A 21,354-nucleotide genomic window follows, 5' to 3' on the forward strand; every position below is an offset into this window, starting at 1 on the left:
GGTATAGAAGAGCAAGCACAGTTCCAAAAGATCTGCAAATCCTGCTTGTCAATTCTTGGACTTGCCATCCACACACTGACCAATCTAACTCTGCTCAGTCTATGGAAGAGACAAGATTACCTTTGGACAAAGGACCGGAGCAGTGATTAAGCCTTCTGCTTTTGATTAATAGCAGTGCTAGACATATCTACCATCTGAGGTGGAGAGAGGTTTGGCTCTGCTCAAGAAAGGTAAGAAATGCTGAAGAAACACAGGAGATGAATATCATCTGAGTCAGCAGAAAACACATAATGACTTTGCAAAAGCCTGTCTCAAGACATAAGGTGTGTCTTCTGAACAAATGGCTACAATTGCTGCACTGTATGCAAAACATTTCCTAGCACAACCTGTAGGGCAGAGAAAAAGAAAATGAAGGAATGCACCATCCGTTCAATTCATGGGGAAGAAGAGGAGGATACCCATAGCAGGGGGTTGCTCTTGCTTTCTTTCTCCCTCAAATCTGCCTTAAGTGAACAAACAGTCACTTCCCATCCTTTTCTGTGGTCATGACAAATGTGAAGTTACCTGGACAGTATTGACTTAAAACCTAATTTCTTTTACCGCAAATGAGGCATGAAACCTATTATCCAAAAACACGGTGTCCAAAGCACAAGCTGGCATTTCATTTTCCCAGCAGAGAGCTTCTGAATGTCAGACTTGACTGCAAGGCATGGCAGGAGGCTGGAAACACAAAATTAGTGATTCTTTCTGGGGCATGGCAATAGCATGCTTGTGAGTCCAGGCCTGGGAGAGGGCAGAATAAAATGCCTGTATGAGCACCTGACATAGCTTTGGTTTTTGGAGGTGGCTTCAAAGCCCAGAAAATTCTCCATATGTTTGGCTTTTGGCCTTGGCAGACTGGTCTGTAAGACCAACCCTATTCAATGCTGGTGGAAAAAGGGCTGTTTGAGGCAGAAAAACACCCAAATATCACTTGTGAAAAGAAAAGCCACAAACAATGAAGTCCCCTAAGCAGGTCTTGTACAATGTGAGGGTGATCATGCCTAAGTAAGTATGAGAGAGAATAAGAAGTGTCCCAGGAGAACAAGGTGCTCATTAAGAGATCGGCTCATACCTGGAGCAATTTAACCCCTCTTCCTTGCCACCACGCATTGTAGCATACTGCATCTTATGCTTTCTCCACCTTTTGGCATGCTCACGTGGCAGCTGCAATACAGACACGTTGAGGACCAGTGACAGAGCTGTTAAGCCAACTTTATGGTGTCCAAGGATTTCCTGGTCTTAGAGGAACTACTCTACTGTCCTGCTAACAGCATAGCCCCACTGATGGAAGTTCAGCCCCTTTTACTTATTCTCAGATGCAGTTACTTTGCTACTCTGCCTGTGCTGCGAACATATTCCAACAGTTACCCCATTCATGCTTGTAAATTATTTCATTTACAGTTCAAACTTTTGGGGGAAGACAGACTCTAAACTGGAGACAGGAAGCAATTCTGGCCTGTGTACCAAACTGTATTCAGTTAGGTGTGCTGAAGGTTTCTTCCACCTTCCTTTAGCTTATTGGAGACAGCAAACTGAACACAACGGACCTGAACTGGTGTGAGAAATTCTCCATTCACACAGGATGCCGCTATTAGACCGGTCACTTCCCTGGCAGCTATTACCTTGTTCCAATTTGCTAACCACTGATTCTGACAGACCTACATAAACTGCACAGCAAATAGTTTATTCCAGGGAAGCAGGCAGGGTCCAGACTGCTTCTTCATCCCCTTCACAGCAGTGGTGAAAGAATAAGGCTGGAAAATACCCAGAGCAGAGACAGCCTGAAGAGGAAAATTAAAAGACACATAGAGTTATAAACCTTGACAGGTGAAAATGTTTGCTGTCAGAGGGAGATGCTGAGATGCCAAGTCAATGCCACACGTACCAGACACCAGGGCAAAGAGAAACAAATGCAGGACATGAACTGCAGGGATTTCACAAAAGAGGAGACCTCTGGCTCCACAGGCTTTTAATCTATGTACCTTCGCAATGAGACATTTCATCTGGGAGTCTGCTATATCCAGTGCTGGATTAACTTCTTGTTCCATGGCTTGACCTGTCACCCAGAGTACTACAGAGATGGGCACTCAGAGGTGCATATTTAGGAAATACTTTAAATTGAGATAGACATATTTAACATAAGCACTGTGCAATTCATCACATTGCTCACAGCTTATTTTCAGCTTGTTTTCCACAAAACAAAACGCTACCAACTAAATAAAGACGACATTTTCATCAAGGCTGAACAATACTAATTCTTCTATTTTGATATTGGTCAATACTGCTCTGATAAGAATCACCCATATTTGTACCTTTTTCTAGACATGCCAGCAGGACAGTCTTTGGGACTTCCTTTGCCAGAAAACATTAGCTACAGTCAGAGCCATTGCTTCCTGCTTGAACATCTATTGTGCATATGCATTTCCTGGGACCAGGTCAGCTTAGACTTCTGGAATAAGAATAGTCTGCAAACTGTTTAAAGCCACAACTGTTCATGATGTAAAGCATATAAGAAAACAATTGCACAAGGTAACCACCCAGACTTTTCCCGTGTTGCACCTGAAGGATCCCCAAGTCTGACTCTGCTTTGGCAAAGGTACACAAAAATCTGAGTATTTTCATTCACGTCTACTTACACTTTCAGAAGCAGAGAGTCTAGGAAGAATTCAAGGATGCTGTGCATTTTTGTCATAACCACAGAAGACAACAGAGCTAATTTTAAACTACAAACATTTCATTCTCCTTAAACCCATAAAGATGGGTCTGGTCTAGGAAGCAGTAGAGTAGAATTTCCATTGATGTAATGAAATACTACCAGTAAGCTACAAGGCTCTGGTGACATCCTTGTGCTACATAAAAGAGCTAGATTAGACTTAATCTTTACAGAGTAAGATTAGATTGAGTGGCATTCCCCTCAGCTTCCTCCAAAGAAATATTTTGATGGAGAATAATTTTTGTTTTTCAAAGTCTCTGAGATAAGAGAGGCCTATAGAAATAGATGAAATAGAAATAGAAGAAAGATGAGGAGCTACTGCAGAGAGTCCGGTGGAGGGCTACAAAGATGATGAGGGGACTGGAGCATCCCTCCTATGAGGAAAGGCTGAGGGAGCTGGGCTTGTTCAGCCTGAAGAAGAGAAGGCTGTGAGGGGACCTAATAAATGCCTACAAATATCTCAAGGGTGGGTGTCAGGAGGATGGGGCCAGACTCTTTTCACTGGTGCCCAGCGACAGGACAAGGGGTAACGGGCACAAACTGAAGCAGAGGAAGTTCCGTCTGAACATGAGGAAGAACTTCTTCCCTCTGAGGGTGACGGAGCACTGGAACAGGCTGCCCAGGGAGGTTGTAGAGTCTCCTTCTCTGGAGATATTCAAGACCCGCCTGGACAAGGTCCTGTGCAGCCTGCTGTAGGTGACCCTGCTTGGGCAGGGGGGTTGGACTAGATGACCCACAGAGGTCCCTTCCAACCCCTACCATTCTGTGATTCTGTGAGATGCCCTCCTGCCCGTACCAGTGTGCTCTCTGTGTTCTGGAGTCTTCCATTGGTTGCAGTAGGGCTCCTATTCCCTCTAAAATCAAATCACGCAGACTCACAGAAACTCAGAAGCAAAGTATTATTTTTCGGAATCAGAATCAATATACTGCACAGTCATTTTCCATAAATTATTTATGTTTTAAAAAAGAATATATTAGCAAACCGCTTGGTCCCTACGTCTCCCTTCCCCCAACCTTCTGCAGCAAGCTCCTGTAATATGACATATCTAGGTGGGATTAAACAATTCAACTGTTTACCTAGTCTGCAAATGATAATAAATTGCGCCTAAAGCTACCAAAATTCCACAAACCAGCAATTATACACAGTAGATTGAAAATGAACAGGTAACTGTAACAGTGCATTTAACAGTGACATTAGATCCCTGGATGCCATGGAGGTACTCACTAATGCTGGGCAAACTTGAAAGGACAGAAGGCTTTGCTTTCAACTACCATGGACGCATTTGGAATAATATGGGAGTTTTAGAAAGTAGTGAACTTTTTTTTTTTATTAACTTCTTTAAAAATATTTGTAATTAGAGAGCTTCTTACTATTATTCGGTTACTGAACAACTACCACAGTATACTGGGAAAATAGGATGAATCCCCATTAACATAAAGCCAACTAAAGAAAATAGTAACAGAAGACTATAAAGATCAGGGACAATGGTCACAGAGCTACTGTGACCAGGTGGCTTTTTTTCCAGCGTCTGAGGCTAAGCAGGGTTCAATGTTTTTCTTTTCATGAGAGAAGTTATTTTCATGCAAAATCTCTTCTAGCTGTAGTTCAAAAGTGAGAGTTTGATTTATATCTCAAATCCATCCACCTAGCCAGGCTTCAGCAGTTCTGTCTAATGATCTACCAATGATTTGTTGGATAGCTGTCCAGAACATGGATGATGTTTAGTGTACATGTTAATTGCTTCATTTATATGTTCATACGTACAAGTGAGCACAGCTAATCTAAAGGCATGTCTCTATGTTTTAGCCCTCTTTTTTCATTGTCCCTCATAAACATTAAAAGCTGCGAACGAGCTTGTAAGAATGGTTTTCGGTATGAGGAACAGGTGGTGGTAATGTTGGTTAAGTATTCCTGCAGGGGGAAGACTGGAAGCCTGCTATAAATTATGGCAGCATTTCTGCAGCTGAAAAGCTTGCTTTTCATTGATGAAGCTGAGAGAGCTCTTTGATGACAAACCCATTGGGGAGCTTCAAATCATATCACATCACAAAGTTTACTTTCTTGATTTCTCTTGGAAAAACATTATTGCAAGCATATGTGCTTGCACATAGCACTAACAAGTGATGGTTGTCTACAAAGAATATACATATTTCTGTTTCATCACAAATTCAAGCTGAAGAATCCATACTCTGACATTTATGCAAACCAAAGTCACCATACATTTATAACAGGACAACCTCATTTAAATACAACCCATTAAATGCAGGAAGCAAAGAAATTAATTTTGCAATTTTGAAAAACACATCTTAAATAATCAGTAGGATCAAGACTCCATTCTATGCACCAAAAAGTCAAAAACCTATGCTCTATATGTCTGCAGGACTCAATTCAGTGAGGAAAAGACAAATGTTTGGGATACTTGCAGAATCAGGCCTACAGTTTCTAAATCACATCATCAAATTCATTCTCTTAGCTGCAATATTTGTTGTCTGCCCTGCAGCTCTTAGAGAATGTCTTTCTTGTAAGAGATTGTCTCCATGGAGGATCTGAGGTGGACAGAACACCACCTGACACTCCAGTGAGCTGAAAAACGTTTCCTGCTGTTTCCTTTTTCTGGGGTAGTACCATCCCTATGCTCCAGTGATCAGTTTTGAGAGAAAAATGGAAATTCACAGAAAAAGAAATCAGGTTCTTCCACCATTTTTATCCACATGGACAGACGCAGGGCGGGGAACCACTATTTCAGTAGTTTCATTGGGAATCAGTTGTATATTCACGTCTGATCACTCCCAGTACACTCCAGTTCCCAAGATGCAAATCTCAGCCATAAGGAGAGCCCATTTCTGCAGATTTAAACCCCTAAAAATATCCTCACCAACTTGATTACCACAGGAGAATGCTTTGAATACTGTCACTAACCTTTGTGCCCGGTCTGTCATCTCTTCATCCAGATCTAGCAGGAGTGCTGCCTGAGCCATCAACTTGGTGCTGCAGGGCAGGGATTTGAGGTGCAGAATGAGCAAACCAAGGCAAAACTTGCTTCCCATCTCCTCCAGCTCTTGAGTTCCCAGCTGCAGGCCCTGATGGGGAGAGGCAGAAAGTCTCATTGTTGAGTGTGCATTTCACAGGTGCATGGAAAGAGTCAGGCTTGTTTTGCAAAAGGACAATTCATAACATTCCTCCTTCTATTCTGAATAAGGGGTTTGTTCGCATTTGCTACACTTAGAAATTTCCCCTGCAGAATAATTTGTAAATTAACTGACAACATTCGGTCTCCAGAAGCCCTATTTGACAAATGGGGCAACAGAGACAGACAGTTTAACTGCCTTGACTACGTTTGCAGAAGAAGTCATTGTAAGAATTAGACTCAGACCTCAGGAGGATCTGACTGTAAATCCACTTTTACAAATCATTAGGACTCATTTTTTCTTCCTCTCTGTAGATGAGTCTTCTCCCTAAGCAACGTGAAAAAAATAGGTCCTATGATTTTAAACACTGGACAGTGGCAAAGATGGAAAAGGAAACTGGTGAGAGAGACAGAGGGGAAGAGATCTTTAGCAAGATATGAATTGTTTTTTAAGAAAATCAATTGCAAAGTAATTGCAAAATAACAAACACCTCTAAGGAATTTCTCAGTCTATTAAAAGCTGATGTCTTTCTAGAAGAGACAAGCAAAGACCGAGAAGCACAAACAGGATTTGGATTATCAACATCATGTTTCAAGGGAGGACTCCTCCAAGCTGTGAATCCTTGCTTGGAAGAACCCTAATTATGAATCATCTGTGTTTGTTTTTCCACTAATTAAAAACAATAAAATAAAGATGTAGCAAAGAAGGAACACAACAAGGGCCTGCATAGGAGTAAGTCAATGTAATCGATGGTATTTTCACGCAAGCAGCGAGAGGGCAGGAGACCAGCAAAGCTCAGATACACTAAAAAGAAACTAAGAAACTACAAAACCCCTCACATCTGGCATTTAGTGACCGCATCACACGTACTCCTTGATGCTATCACATCAGGGGCTGAATCAATTGCTGAACAATTGCTGCCTCTGCCAATAGCAGCCCCATGCGCTTTTGCAGCACAAAACATCTCTGCAGCCAATCTTCTGACAAGAGCTCCAGCTCCATTTCCAAGACCGTTTCCTTAGCAACTCTCAGGAGTCCACAGTCGCAGTCCTGACACTAACCACATGCATGGTGCGAGCTCCAAGCCAGCACAGCCTGAACTTAACTCTCTACTAGATAATTGTTACTAGACATCTAATGGGTAACGAAGCCATACATGTTCCCCTAATCCATGATAGCAGGCTGAGCTCTGACCTCATGTTGATTTTTTTCTTTTTCTGTAGAAAGATGTTGCATTTGTAAAGTGCTTTGGGATCCTTAGGTCTGTAGAGCTGAAAGAATATTTCTGAGCCAAAAACATGCAGGTAAATGGAAGAAAGAAGACATTTCTCACATAAACTTCTGCAACTATCTTCCAAAGCTTTTTTTGTGCATATTTGTTAGGGGACAGAAACTACTCAGGGTGAAAATCACGTGATCTCTAGCGGTTTGAACATATACAAATATCATCTGGTATTACAGTTACCCTATCTGATAAAAAATATATTTTCCTGTAGTAAAGATGTTGCAATTCTGCTTTCTTTCTGAAAACTGCTGAATGAAGCATGAATCTGTGATTATGATGATGAGCACGAACAACACAAAATAATACAGAGCTCAAATATATACAGAGTGGTTGGACAACTAGATAAGCTCAGGACCTGCCCAGAAGATCACAGAAACAATCCGAGCCCCAGTGCTAGTCAGGGTCTAGGGTCTCAGGGGAACTTACATCTGTTCTCAGAACAGTCTCTTTAGTATTTTTATCACAATGGGCAAATTTCTGCCGCCATTTCTTCTCCTCAACCTATTCACCTCCACTGCAAGCCTTGACAAGCAAGATCCAGGTACATCGAACTATAGCAATAATTGATAATGGTAAGAAAACAGAATGAGAGGCTTCTGACAACCAACGGTCATTAATGAAAAACAATGAGAGTGCTTAGCAGCTCTGTATAGATTCCTTAATGTTTTATTATTTTACTTTAAAAGTCTTAAGATATTTTAGTGTGACAGAGTTACCGTCGGCAGGCAGAAGTGGTGACATTTCTGAGCAAAAATATATCATTTCCGCAGCAAAAGAGTGATTTTCTCAGGGGAAAAAAAATACAAAGAGCATCTCGTGGCTTTCCCCGGCGTGCATCTCAGAGTCCTGCTTCCAAGATCAAGGCAACATACTAAATACCTATCAATCCAGGAGATGCGAATAGTGACTGTGCTAAAACACTGCCTGTGGCTTTATGATTCCCTAAGGCTTTATTCAGGATATGAAGAGGCCTTAAGAAACTATGAGTGGAGAAATAATAATAATAAAACTATAATATACCTCAGAAGCCTGAGACAGTAATTGCTCACGCACTGAAGTTCGCTGCTGTACGATGGACCCTTATTGCTTTGATACCAGACAGCTCAGGAGTAACAGCTGGAAACCTCAGGTAGAGGATTACTTGTTAATACACTTTATTCACTTCAAGCACAGACAGACTTTTGTTTTTAAACTCAGATAATTCTCTCTCTTTCCTTCCTCCCTCCTCAGCTCTCAGAGGGTGGAGCTGGAGGTACATAGCGTGACTGCCATTAAACTGAAGCTGTTGACAGAGCTGACACATAGAACTAATGTTATTGATGGCATCTGCCAGCAACGCCAGGAGCTGGTGTAGTGGTGAATGATCAGTCCCTCTCGCATTGTTGAAAGGGAAGCCTGGTCTCCAGGCATATCCCTTGTAGCTCTGCAGCACACATAGTTGTAAAAATTTTGAGATTGTGCTTACAATTCAGAGTTGTGAAACTATTCTACAAGAAACGCAAGAAGAAAAGAACAGTAGAAGTGGTCCACCTTGGTTCGGTTAATAAACTGGTAGGAAGCACACCTCCATGGCAGTAAAGCTGTGCTGCTGCTTCTGCATGTAGTGACAGCATACGGTCCATTTACCACAGCTGTACAGGAGCAAGCTGCTCTGCCTGGCAGCACCTCCGCTGCAGTGTCATGCCAGTCTGGGTTCTCAATGACCCCATCTTTCTCTCTAGCACAGTGCTTTATGGCTCTGTCCTCCTTTGGACATGTCTATGTGTGGAGTGGAGCACAGTGCAATGTCTTCCAAGCCAGTAGAATCTGAGTAAATTCTGAAGCAGGAAACAGCATCTCTGCACCAGAAAGCTGTAGACAAGCTCATCAGTCCTAATTAGTCCAGCATCAGAAACACGCTAACAAAGCTATCCTACTTTAATGGTCAGCTCACATTGCATAGTTTCTGCTCTCTGCTGTATGGAAGTATCAGTCTGGACCAGCATCAGCTTAATACATCACGCTCCACTGCGCCAGAGAAATACATCCATTGGTCCCATGGGCCCTGTCCTACAATCTTTTGTAGGCATCATGATAAGGGATAACAGGTTAATTGTTTCTTAGCTATTATAGAGAATAAAGGAGTTAAAGAACTTTTCCTAATCCCTTTTCACATTTTCATACTGCAACAGACAGCACAGGAGGAGGTGACACCTAATAACAGGCCAAGTCTTGATATATTTATTTTTCATGAGAAGAAACAAATTCCAGATGTAGGTGACACAGCCAATCAGATGAATGAAACAGACAATCAGTCTATTAACTCTTGGTCTACTTAGACCAATTAATTTCTTGTCTTTTCTGCCAAAACTGTTGCTAGCACAACAGCTGGGGCAGTAGGATACTCACCTGCACCTTTTAATTGACATCATCACAGTAATAGGATACTGGGGAGCAGGGAAAAAAAAACCTATTCCTTGGCTTATCACTTGGCCAGGACTTTCACAATACAAATTTTACTGAACAAAATTGATCAAATCATACTGGAAAAAACAGTTCATTCATACTCAGCACTCATGCATCAAATAAATAACCACAGCTAAATGTTTCCAATATCTCTCACCCTGCCCTCAGAATGCTTCACAGGCTAAATGAGACTGCAATGGAAAGACTTTGTTATTCATTACTCATATGTTTCAAACACTCCCGCAGCCAAAGGCAGCAATAGTTTCATATCATGGATATTGCTGAAGAAGGTGGAAGGACTCCAGAAGTTAAATTAGAAATTTCTTCACAAGGGTAAGTAGAGCGACAGTAAAATTAGAGTTACAAGATACTAATAAACACAAGTAGACAAAAGATTTCAGAGGGATCAATTGCTTCCTGTCCTCAGAGAAAAGGGATCTTTGGCATGCAGCAAGGCCACTTCAGTGGCCTCTCTTACTTTTGGTCACTGTTCAGTCCTTGGGGCAATAGCTTTTCACTGCAAATCCACTTCCAGTCAATACATATACATACAAACTTACAGAATATTCTCTGCATCTCAATAGCTTTACACATGCACAATGGTTATGCCCTAAGGCTGGATATAAATAAATTGACAGTCTGGTTTCTCACTAATTCCATCAGTGAGCTCTCCCTCAGAATACTAATGGAAACCATTTGCAGGCTCTAGAGGATAAACGAAGGAGCAGAATGAAACATGCAGTGCCTGGTGTTTGCAGCCTTAATTTTAGCTTGGGCCAGCCCTGGAAGATACTGTCCTTTCAACCCCTGCAAATGAAAATATTCAGACACACGCTGGAGAACAGGTTATTTAGACAGTTAGGACAGTAGGGAATAAGCCGGGTTTTGTCACGACCCAGAGATCCCTAAGCAGCAGGTATGGCATGCAAAACAGATGAAGTGAAGGGCATGGGGATGGGAATTTGGGCCAAAAGATTTCAAGAAGTTTAAGCAAGCAGAAAAGGCTGAAGATGCAAGAAAAAAAAATAGGCTAGCAGGAATTTCTAGAAAGAAACATGAGAGGGACTGGAGTTAGAGACAGAAGATAAAAGGACGGGAAAGATTAAAGAACAAGAAACAGGGAGGGGTTTTGAGGTCAATGGATGCTGATATAGAGGAATGATAACAAGAGGAAAGCTAATGGAAACCTCTAGCCCCTTCTCACCCTTGGAGAGGTGTGCCTCACTCTGAACGTCTGTCCTCATTACATTAGGTACTTTGGCCACACGGTGAGGAAACAAGATCTAGCTTGCCTTGGTTGAAAAGACACTGTGGGACAATGTCTTCATTTTCCTCTCAAAATTTTGCTGAACTTGGTGTTTTCCCTGAGCTGGGGCTGGGCAAACTTCTCGGGTACAGAAGTGGTTATTATTTTAATCATCCAAATGCACTTTTTGTCCAGTTAAAGATATGTATATTACAGGCAACACAGTTCAAGGAATGGAGTGAATGGGACAATGAAATACCTTCTTCCTCTGATCTGCTGGAGAGAGAGTCCGGAACAACCTGCTCAAAGGAGAACTGGGGATCTAGCAAACAGAACGACTTGTGGCCAAGTTCTCCAGCAAAACAACTATTTAGATTTCAAATTCTCCAGGTCTACAGTGGGGAAGGGTTTCCTACTTCTCTCTGCTGTGCTTGACTTGCTATTTGCCTGACATTCCCATCTCCACACCTTTCCCTCGTAGTACTTCCACGGCTGTCTCCCTGTCCTTTCCCTCCATCCTTTTCTCCCTTCCCAACTTCTCCTCTGCTCCTCCATTAGCATCCTTTCTCCCTTCCTCAATTGGCTCCCATGAATTACTCAATCCTTAACATTTGGCAAGCTCATCATGTGTTGGAAGAGCCAAAGAAATTATATACGTTGCGTTTTCCAACCTTAGCTGGCCACTTTGCTTGGCCACTATATTCCACACGCTATCTCATATTCTATGTCAATAAATTGAAAATCATCCAGAATGAAGGCAGAGGTGGCTTTAACTTCCCACCTCCCCAAAGACTGCACACTCACACGGGGAGCTACTAGTTGGATAGGGCATGCTTCCACGTCCGTGGGATGCTGGTACACCTGTTCTGCATTGCTGTACAAGACTGAAGGCGGTCCAGGGTACCAGAAAGCTCAGCTTTGCCAGACTGCTTCTTGAACAGCACAGGGACAGACTATGTTGTCTGGTTTTTTTTAAAACATGGGTGATAATTGTGAAGGGTGGTCATGTCCAGAATAAAAGATGAACAAAAACAGAAAGAGAAATGAGGGTATATTCCGCTACGCCAACAAAACATACAGAAAGATGCTATTCTTTGCAGAGTTCTTGCTTTCCAATAAAGTTGAGTAATACATTGGTTTTCTGTCTCATTCATTACTGTGTGACACGCTAAGGACCTATTTTTAGGGATTGGATGAACCTGACTGGCATCACCAGATTATCCCTTTCTTTTTAGACAATGCCCTCATCCCACAGTGTCTTTTCAAACAGAACAGAAGAGGCTGAGTGATATGCCAGGCCAGAACTGAGCACTTTGGAGGAGTCTGCATTGTTTCACAGTGATGGGGTCAGGAGTGTCTCAAGTTCTGATCTAAGGACTGTAGACATTTCTGGGGAGGAGAAGGCTGCCTCCACCACCCAATGAAGAAGAGTGCTCTTGGAAGTGATTGTCCAGAGGGCATTTGATAGTAGAGCTAACAAACTAAAGGGCAATGCTCTTTTTTTTAATTTAAAAAACCCCACAACAACCAACAAAAATGAAACAAAAAACCCCAATACACTAATTCATAAAGGAAAATAAATGTTGGTCCAGGACACTTCAGCCTCCTACTTGGCAGACAGGGAACAGAACTAGGACACCATTCAAAGTCACGTAAAGACTCTGGGGAAGCATGAGGAAAGAAAGTGGTGGCAATTGAGTGCTTTATTCAAGAAAGCACCTTTCTTGCCTGCGCTCCCAGTATTTCCAACAGGTTAACTGGTATCACCCAATCTGACAGTGCCTTGAAAATTCATCAGTAGTCTATCTATGACTTTCTCTCACATGAATACTTTTTCCTACCCTCTGAAACTGTGGAACCTGGAACAAGTCACAGACAGGCTATAGCCTGAGGTATCTGATGATTAAGCACGAGCTGGGGCTCTAAGTATGTCTGAGAATCTGTGTCAAATGAATTAGCTCTTAAAAGCAGTCTGGAAAAGCAAGAAGCTGAAATTTTGCAAGTCCTAAATTGGCAGCCTAATCCCTGGATCACTTTTCCTCCCTCTCTACTTCCACTTTAAAGTTTGCCTACATAAATAACTTCAGTGTACAGAAAAGTGACCAGACTCTTGGCCCACCCAAGCCTTATTTTCAGCTATGAATTTACCCAGTTTGGCCGTATTTCACCATGGGAGTAAAACAATTTTCTAATCCTGGTTAGTGGTCACCATATGCCTTGGAACAAAAGGATTTATGATACTTATAACTTTATTCTGGCTAATGTAAATGCAGATGTCATTCATAAATTGTCCAACCTGTTTTAAAAAATTTTAATGAGGTATTTGTCTTCATAATACCATCCACTGTGGTGATCCCCAGGTTAATTACGTATTACATAAAGAATCAATTGTTGCATCTTCTTTTCACGAAATGGCCTCATATCCTTGTATTACATTACACAACACCTTGTTATTTTTCTGTGTGGCTTTAAAGTAAAGTATGTAAAGTAACAATACTGGGAACTTCCAAAGCAGTTTGTATCGCAAAACTCACTGTGATATAAACTGCAGTGGATGAAATCTTTCAGCCATTCCCTCTCATACCAAAAAAATACGTGCTATTATTCCCATCAGAGAGGCGAGGAAAATATGTGTTGACCAAAATGATGCACCAAAGCTAGTGTCCTTTTCTTCCCCATCCAAAATGAGACCCCGCGATCATGGTACCTCTCACAGTTGCACCAACAAAGGGGTTGAAGCACTAGAGGAGATTTAGTGAGAAGCCAACACAGCATGACCCAGACATCACCCCCATTGTTTCAACCTGATAACACTCTGCCCCACATTATTTCCATTTCCTTGCTCCCATGCCAGTACATTACGGAGACTGGCAGACCAGTGAAACTGTGTCTTGGCCCAGCAGCAATGTTATGTAGAGGAGAATCCAACGGGACGGCGAGCCTCCTTCCTGCTACGCTGCTGCCAAACTTCCACACTGCTGCAAAGCCTTCTCCCCAGCGCGTTGCTCAGTGTTACTTCTGCACACTGCTGCACTCTCTGCACTGTAATGCTTTACTCCTTCCCTTTACAACACGATAGCTCTAGTATCCCTAATGCTTTCCCTGTACTGAAGCTGCCTTCCAGGCCACTAAACACTTTCATGTGCTCCCTCTAGACCCTCTTCATCACTGCTTTGTCTCTTACAAAAGAAATGACCCATAACACACACAGCACTCCACAGGAGGTATTACCATTCACATCTATAGGGGTATTATAACATCTTCCAAGTCTAGCTCTTTCTTCACACATGCAGGCATCTTATTCATTTTTTTCTTTATTACTGCTGCTGCACATGGCACAGACATCTCTATCAAGCTGTCTTTATAATAGCTACTTATGTTTTCCTGAATGGTTAGAGCTAATTCAGCGTTCAACCATGTGTCTGAATGCTTTAAACTATTCCTTCAAACATGCTTTACCCCTGCCACTGCCTGTGTTTCATCTTCCATTCTAGCACCCACAATCTTTCAAGACCTCCTTCCTACCATATAATTTGTATCAGCTGCAAACAGTAACTCTTATTATCTTACTGTTTTCCTTTCCTTACAGTCATTACAATTATATTGACCACCACCAACTCAGATTGGTAGCTGGAGTCAACTTGCTATCAATTTCTTTCCATCCCAAGCATGCCTTATGTATCCTACCTATTTTTTCGAGGCTTTCAAAGTATGTTTTGACTACACAAACAGTCCTTTTCTGTCTCACTCCGTAACTCCCAAAATTTCCTGATGCTTTTTTTTGCAGGAAGCTCTCTTTTTATGAGCTGACTCATCTGGGATGCCCAGCAACCCAGTCTGCATGAATATTAGTCTTGGTTCACCCTTGAAAGCCATGGGCAGAACTTTATATACCCTTTCTCCTTCATCCTCCATGCCCCTTTCAAAATAATCCATCATATTATCAAGACACTGTTACCACTCTTAGTCATTATGTTTCCTCATCCTTGTGTCACTCCAGTGCCTGTGGTTCTGTTACTGGTGGTTCTCTCATTCCATGGAGTAAGATTTGTACATGAGGAATTATAATTAGCACCTTGTTAAACATGTTTTAGACAGACTCCTATCTAGTCAGTTGGCCATTTTTAATGATTTCTTTTTAGCAGTTCAAATCCTCTGTTCCTTAGTTTCCTTACAACTCCTACAGGAACAAAACCTGGGCTTCTTCTGATTCTGTGAGTTATAACCTTAGCCAAATATAAAATAACACATCAGACAACCTGCAAGCATTGTCTTTGTGAATAAACCAGGCAGCGTGGTCCCACAGCATCCTGCTCTGTTCCTGTCCTGGCTGCCTATCAGCTCTGCCAATGTGCCTGTGGCTCCAGGGCAGCACAAATAGCTCCAGTATGCATCCAAATCTCAGCCTACACAATCATTATTCCAGTCCTGAGGGTTCCATATTTTCTTCCAAAGCTTTTTGATCATGCCTTGAAGCACAGTTCTTTTTTCCAGACATAACCCTCCACTCCACAAAAATCACTCCTTTCCTCTGAGATCTTCTGCCAATGGCCTCAGAGCAGAGCTTCTACCTGGTAGCGGTTTTCCTGCCCAGACCACATCACATGCCACATGCCAGCTTCCACGGTGGAATAATTATGTGCACATGTTCAGAAGAGATTATCCTAAGACTCTCTGTGTGTTGATCTCCTTAAAAACTTACTTTAAATAGGTCCTCACACAAAGATCCACAGGTGAGAGACAAGGACACAGAGCCATGTACAGCTCTGCACCTTCCTTTCCCATTTCAATTTTCATTACTCTAAACTTTCATGCACTGTACGCCCATCCCCTTATGCTGATACAACTCAAGAGCTACCTGAGATTTTTTTCTAAATTATAAATGACTCCCCCTCAGGCTAATTTCTTTTTTTCATATCACAAATTCTCTTTGGTCATCTTCAGCAAACACCATCAAAGCTGGCCTTCCCACCTATCACTCCCTGCAACCTCAGGTTCAGTGACGGGTAGCAACTATGATTCTACAATTTATTGTATTAGCATTTCTAAAACAACAAAGGAGTCCTTGATTTTTCCAAGCTAAAGGCACATGAGAAAGCACAAAAGGTATCTATGCCCAGCTCAGATCAGAGAGAAAAGAGACTCTGCATAGGTGAGGGCTTCCCCCAGCCTGGTAACTGCTCCCTTTGAAACTGAAGGATGGGAGTACACGCTAGGAGCTTGTTGGCTGTTTTCTTACAAGTGTCCACATAATCATTCTGACAGGACCCTTCTTGCAACTTGTCACATTTAACAGAAAAATTGGCAATAACAGTGAAAATCTGATCATTTCTTTTTTTCTCTTTCTTTTGAATACTTTGTACTAGGCACCTAGAGAATGGTTGATAACACTGAGGGTAATTCAGGCAAAAGTACTACAGGACTCTTTGAAGTCTTCTCTGATTAATACAGCTTCACGTAACCAACACGTAATACAGTAATACCATATAAAGAGTTAAAGGGTACATGAGAAACCTGGGTCAAAGGGAGATTTTGCCAGATGGCCCAAGGGCAAGTCACTGATCATTTCATTTAGAGGCTGGTTTAGGAGGAACATCCTGTGATGAGTCCCCAGAATGTGGACTCCACAGTCAGAAATCAAACACCAGGAAATTTCTTTCAGGTGAAACAGCTGCCATCAACTGCTAACCAGAGTTTACAGGTGTGCAGAGTCCAAAGGCTCATTTTATCTTCAGCCCACATGTCCAGTGGTACAAAGTAAACTGGCAGCCACTAAGATGGCTGATGGATATTTTAACCTTAAATTTGGATGGAAAAATGATTATTTAAAGGAAAACAAAAATGGAGATCCAACTACTTTATTACAGGAGAGATGAAGCCATGGTGTTGTTCCACAATGAACTGACCAGCAGCGTGTACATGACCTTAGAAATCTGGACTTCTTTATCAAGGAGGAGTATCAGTTAGACCTGGCAGTTGGATGCAAAATTATGTGAACCGCCTATAAGCCTTTGCTCCCATATGATCCCACCAGCACAGGCCCAGTTAAACATCTCCACTTACTGTTCTTTTGGAGAGAAAGAGGAAAAGAAATTAGGTCTTTGAAGACTGTAGGGAACAGACTGAAGAAAGGGAGACAAGATCAGAGAGCTAGAGCTGGGGTGAGAGGGAGGCAGCTGTCTCTACCGAGCGGGATAACTGATGTGACTCATACAAATTCAGCATAGGTTTCCCCTCATTCTGCCGTGGATATTTCCGCATTGACTTGTTCAGAGGCGGAAACCATCAGGAAGCAAATGCATAGCAGCTGACAAATGATTCACTTCCTAGAGCATCAGGTGAGAAGCATACAGGCCTTGCAAGAATAAACTACAAGTCTTCAAGTCTTTGAAAACTCACTGACCATTCACAGCAAAGCAGGCAAATGTTTACCAGAAGAGAAGGTGCTGACTCCAAATTACAGGCTTTCGGGTTTTCCTATCTTGCAGCCTTAACACCTGAGAAAATTTGCATAAGAACAAGCTGCCTTTTTCTTAGGAGTCCTTTTCAACCTGCTTTTATGATTTCTACTGAAAATGATAATCCTCTGTTTGTGACATTGCAATCATTTCTACTGCAATCAAGTGTTCTGTCCAAAAGCAGGATTATTGCTTCAGTTTGGGGAAGTATACTGACCTTTGGAGGAACAAAGCAGCCAGTTTCAAAGCAAACGACCTTAGTAATAGAGAACAAAAGAAGAGAAAGATATAAAACCAACACTACATACGATCAGATCTGCCACTTCCAAGAGGCATGCGATGCCCTTTAAGTTCATGAAAACTGATGTTTCCTATAGATGTTTGCACAATGGAGTTGGAAAAAGCGGCAAGAGACATTTCTCTTTGCTGTACCATTCCAACATTCACTCAGATTTTTCCTTTGACAAGCTTGCAATGTTTTAAAACTAAACATCAGATACACATATATAGAAAGAGCACTGTAGTGCACAACACCATCCTTTTAGCAGTGTCCTGTGAGGAGAAGCATCGCTGCACATGGTGCTGAATGTCAAACAACTGGCTTAAACCTGTGCCTCTGGCAGCTGCTCTGAAATCCAAAGGACAAACAGTTAAAAAAAAAAGCGCCTTTATTTTTCCTTTTTTTTTTGGCAAGAACATAATTTAGCATGATTCTCCACAGAACAATTTGCATGGGATTACCCACAATGCACTGCATTATGGTAATACACTTCAACCTCTAATGCATATCAGACTGACAGTGTTAAAAATCTGTCAAAGGAAAAATAAATGATACAGGAAAATGATGATGTAATACAGGACAGTAAACATTTTGCACTTGTATAATCTGCCAAAATTCAGTCTGAAATTGTCCTAGGAAAGAGAATGAGAGTATTGTGCACTCAGAACAGCTTTAGGGAATGTTCCCCACTCAAGCAGAAAACAATACCTGACTGAGACACGGATGTAATCACGAAGGAATGGAAAGTACAGCAAAGCGGAACTAAGAGCTGAATAGGAGACAAAGAGAGGTTTTCTTCATTTCTTTGATTTCCCACTGGGTAGCAACCTGGAGGGAATACTCCCTCTTTCTCATTCAAGGATTGTTCAAGTTCACTGCACCTCACCACGCACATTCGCTTACTCTGCCTTCTGCTCCTCTCCAAGCACTGCTGCATCTTCTGATATTGGTAGCAATTCCTCAGTAGATCCTGGACAGACTCTGTGTTCAAAAGCAGCCATCCCGAAACACTAAGCCCCCAGGCTATATCAGTCACAGAGTCCAAACCTCCTTCCTGCAGTCACTGATGGCTACTCAGCCATTCACCAGCCTTCACCAAGGGAACAAAAGGCTCCCTTAACATTTTCTACCATTGATCTTGCAATTTCCCATAGAAAAACACTGCAGTAAAATAGTATCAAATGTAGTTGTCCCCTCCAGTCAATTCCACACGCTAGTTTCCTAGTAATTCAAGAAATCAGATATCACTCCTCAAATCCCTAATCAAGGGATAAGTCTGTTTTGGTATCCAGTAAAGAGTCATTTAACTGGCATGGGGACTTATCTGTAAAGCCCTCAGACAAGCAAGGGCAATGCCAAGGGGTGGAACAAGGGATATGGTGAGAAGCAATATTTTCCACCTAGGTCCTTTCATTAGCTCTCTCGGAGTTAAGTCACAGAAAAATGAACAAAACAAGGGTTGTGGCAAAATTATGTTTGCTGAAGAGGAGTTATAGATATTAGCGTATTAATTAATCAAGAGAATAATGTCAGCAAGGGCTTGACCTTTATTCTTGCACTAGTAAAAGCTTTGTCCCTGGTGACTTTTGGCTTGCATGCCAAAGCCATTTAGATACATCCCTCAATTAATCGCAGGATACCCTCTGGGAGATAGGAGAGTGGTACTGCAAGCTGCAAGCAAAGATGCTGAATCAGAGGAGGAGTGACCTAGTCAAAGGCACCTCATCAAGGGCATTGGCAGAGCTAGGGAGAGAGCTCACAACTGTCTTTACCTCTCACACTTCACCTCTCACTGCTAGGAACAAAATTGTTTCAAGCTATTAATGTGGAATTCTGCCTTTTTTTTTTTACATCAGAGACTAACAAGAAATAAACATTAAGTTTCAAAAAAAAAAAAACCCCACCCCAAAACCAAAGAAAAGAGTTTATATTAAAAAGAACGCGTATGTTTTTTGTAATACAACAGCAATACGTGAAGCTCACCCGGACACAATGACAGCTGCAGAGAGCAGGACAGCAGTCAGACCTTAAGTTTACCCTGCTTCTCCTCTTTCTGCTGAGACTAAGTCCTTCCCTCAGACAGATGAGATGCCCATCCCCATGCTCTGGGGAGCCTGGATTCCTTTACTCAATGTCTGTCATACAGTAGGTTCACTCTCAGCTTCTTGAGTACCAGCCTGAGGACAGACAGGTCCAGCAAGTCTCTGAGCACCACTGTCATTCTAAAAAAGAACCTCAGAGCTCCGTAGGTGCAGCTGGACGGCAGAATACAAGGTGGATAGGAAGCTCCTGCTGTCTCCATCAGCAGGGACAGATGGGTGGAATCTGGACAGGCTCAGAATGACATACAGTCACAGACTTCCAGGCAACAGGAGGACTGAAAAGCCACGCATATTCAGGAGAGAGTGGTGATGCTCAAGGGTGACAGCAGGCGGAAGCAACATCAGATGATCTCTGCTTCTATCAGAATAGCTATTATTACAGCAATGGAGAACCTGTTTTTGCCTCGCAAACAAAAGCAACAAAAATATCTGCCCATCAATGTTCCCCACAGGCTCCAGCAGTCTGGACTGTGATCCATGGACTGACTTCCTGGCTTCACCTTGGACCTGCTTTGTCACTATGGACCTACCAGGTGATTGCTAGGCTGTGTCTGACCCTGGTCATCATCACTGGACCTGATCCTGATTCACTGACTTGTGTTCCTGACTTGATCTTGGACCTGCTTTATCACCATGGACTTGCCTGGTTACCTGGGCTCTTGATTCAACCTGACTATCCTTCACAGGTCTGGCTTGCTCACCTTGCTCAGCATCAGTGAGAAAGGGCGTTGGCAGGCAAGGAAAGACATCTGGTATTAACTCCATTTCTCCCATTGCTATCACTGGCCTTAATTCTTAGAACAGGCACTCCAACTGTCATCTCAACCCCAGATGAGCAACAGTGCAGAAGTTGTAACCTAGACAAGGGAAATTTGTCCCTCAACTTGTCTGTCTGTCACCAGCTGAGCTGAACCTGCCTTTCCCTTCCACTTCAGCTCTACAGTCTTTCACATTCAGTCCTGATGCTGAGGAAATCTCAGACAAGGGCCATGAAGTTGATGGAGACTGGACTGGCACGTACTCTGCTTTCTCCCACACTGCTCAGTATAGAGGTTACAACATGCTAAAGCACCGCCGGGGTCATGACCAACTTCACTGCATTGCATTATACTCACTTGTCTGACACCTTTCTGTCCATAAGTAACTAACACACGTCACCTCTCAACCATCATTTGAATTTGGTCAAAAAGCTTTCCAGAACAAATAAACCTTTTAGCTTTAGGTGCCAAATTAATTTTTGTTAAAGCCAACAGGGCTACGTCATGTTAGAATCCAGCTACAAAAGTAGATTTCTTTTCCTCTTCCCTAGCTATTGTTGGCAAACTTTAGCTCTAGTGAGAGAAGCTATTTCTGGACTTTTATTGGCAAGTCTGATGTTCAGAGACTAAAGGAAGGATCTGGCTAACAGTGGAAAAACGTTAGACATGACTTTCAAGAAACGTCAGTTTCTGCCAAGCTCTTATACACATTTGTCAAAAAAAAAACCCAACCCAAAGGGCTTTATTAACTGCTACTAGTAGAGGTCACATCTGTGAGAATCAGTGAGAGAAAAAGGCACGTCTGGAAAGTTCTCTGTCTCACACTGACAATAGCACTCATATTCACTGCCACAGCTGCCCTTTTCTACTCATTTAATTTGAGCCTCTTCTTTCAC

The 21,354-nt window shown here is 42.3% G+C and overlaps 1 protein-coding gene across 1 annotated transcript in view; it reads right to left on the reverse strand.

Annotated features, from left to right (window-relative positions):
* The window catches only part of AGBL1 (AGBL carboxypeptidase 1), a 282,923-nt gene that overhangs the window by 79,714 nt on the left and 181,855 nt on the right, over nt 1–21,354 (reverse strand). Inside the window, 2 exon segments of the mRNA XM_075431306.1 lie at nt 4,438–4,455; nt 5,672–5,836. Of these exon segments, the coding sequence (XP_075287421.1) occupies nt 4,438–4,455; nt 5,672–5,836 (183 nt within the window).

The sequence above is a fragment of the Opisthocomus hoazin genome, chromosome 10, assembly GCF_030867145.1.
Source record: "Opisthocomus hoazin isolate bOpiHoa1 chromosome 10, bOpiHoa1.hap1, whole genome shotgun sequence".
Taxonomy (NCBI): Eukaryota; Metazoa; Chordata; class Aves; order Opisthocomiformes; family Opisthocomidae; genus Opisthocomus; species Opisthocomus hoazin.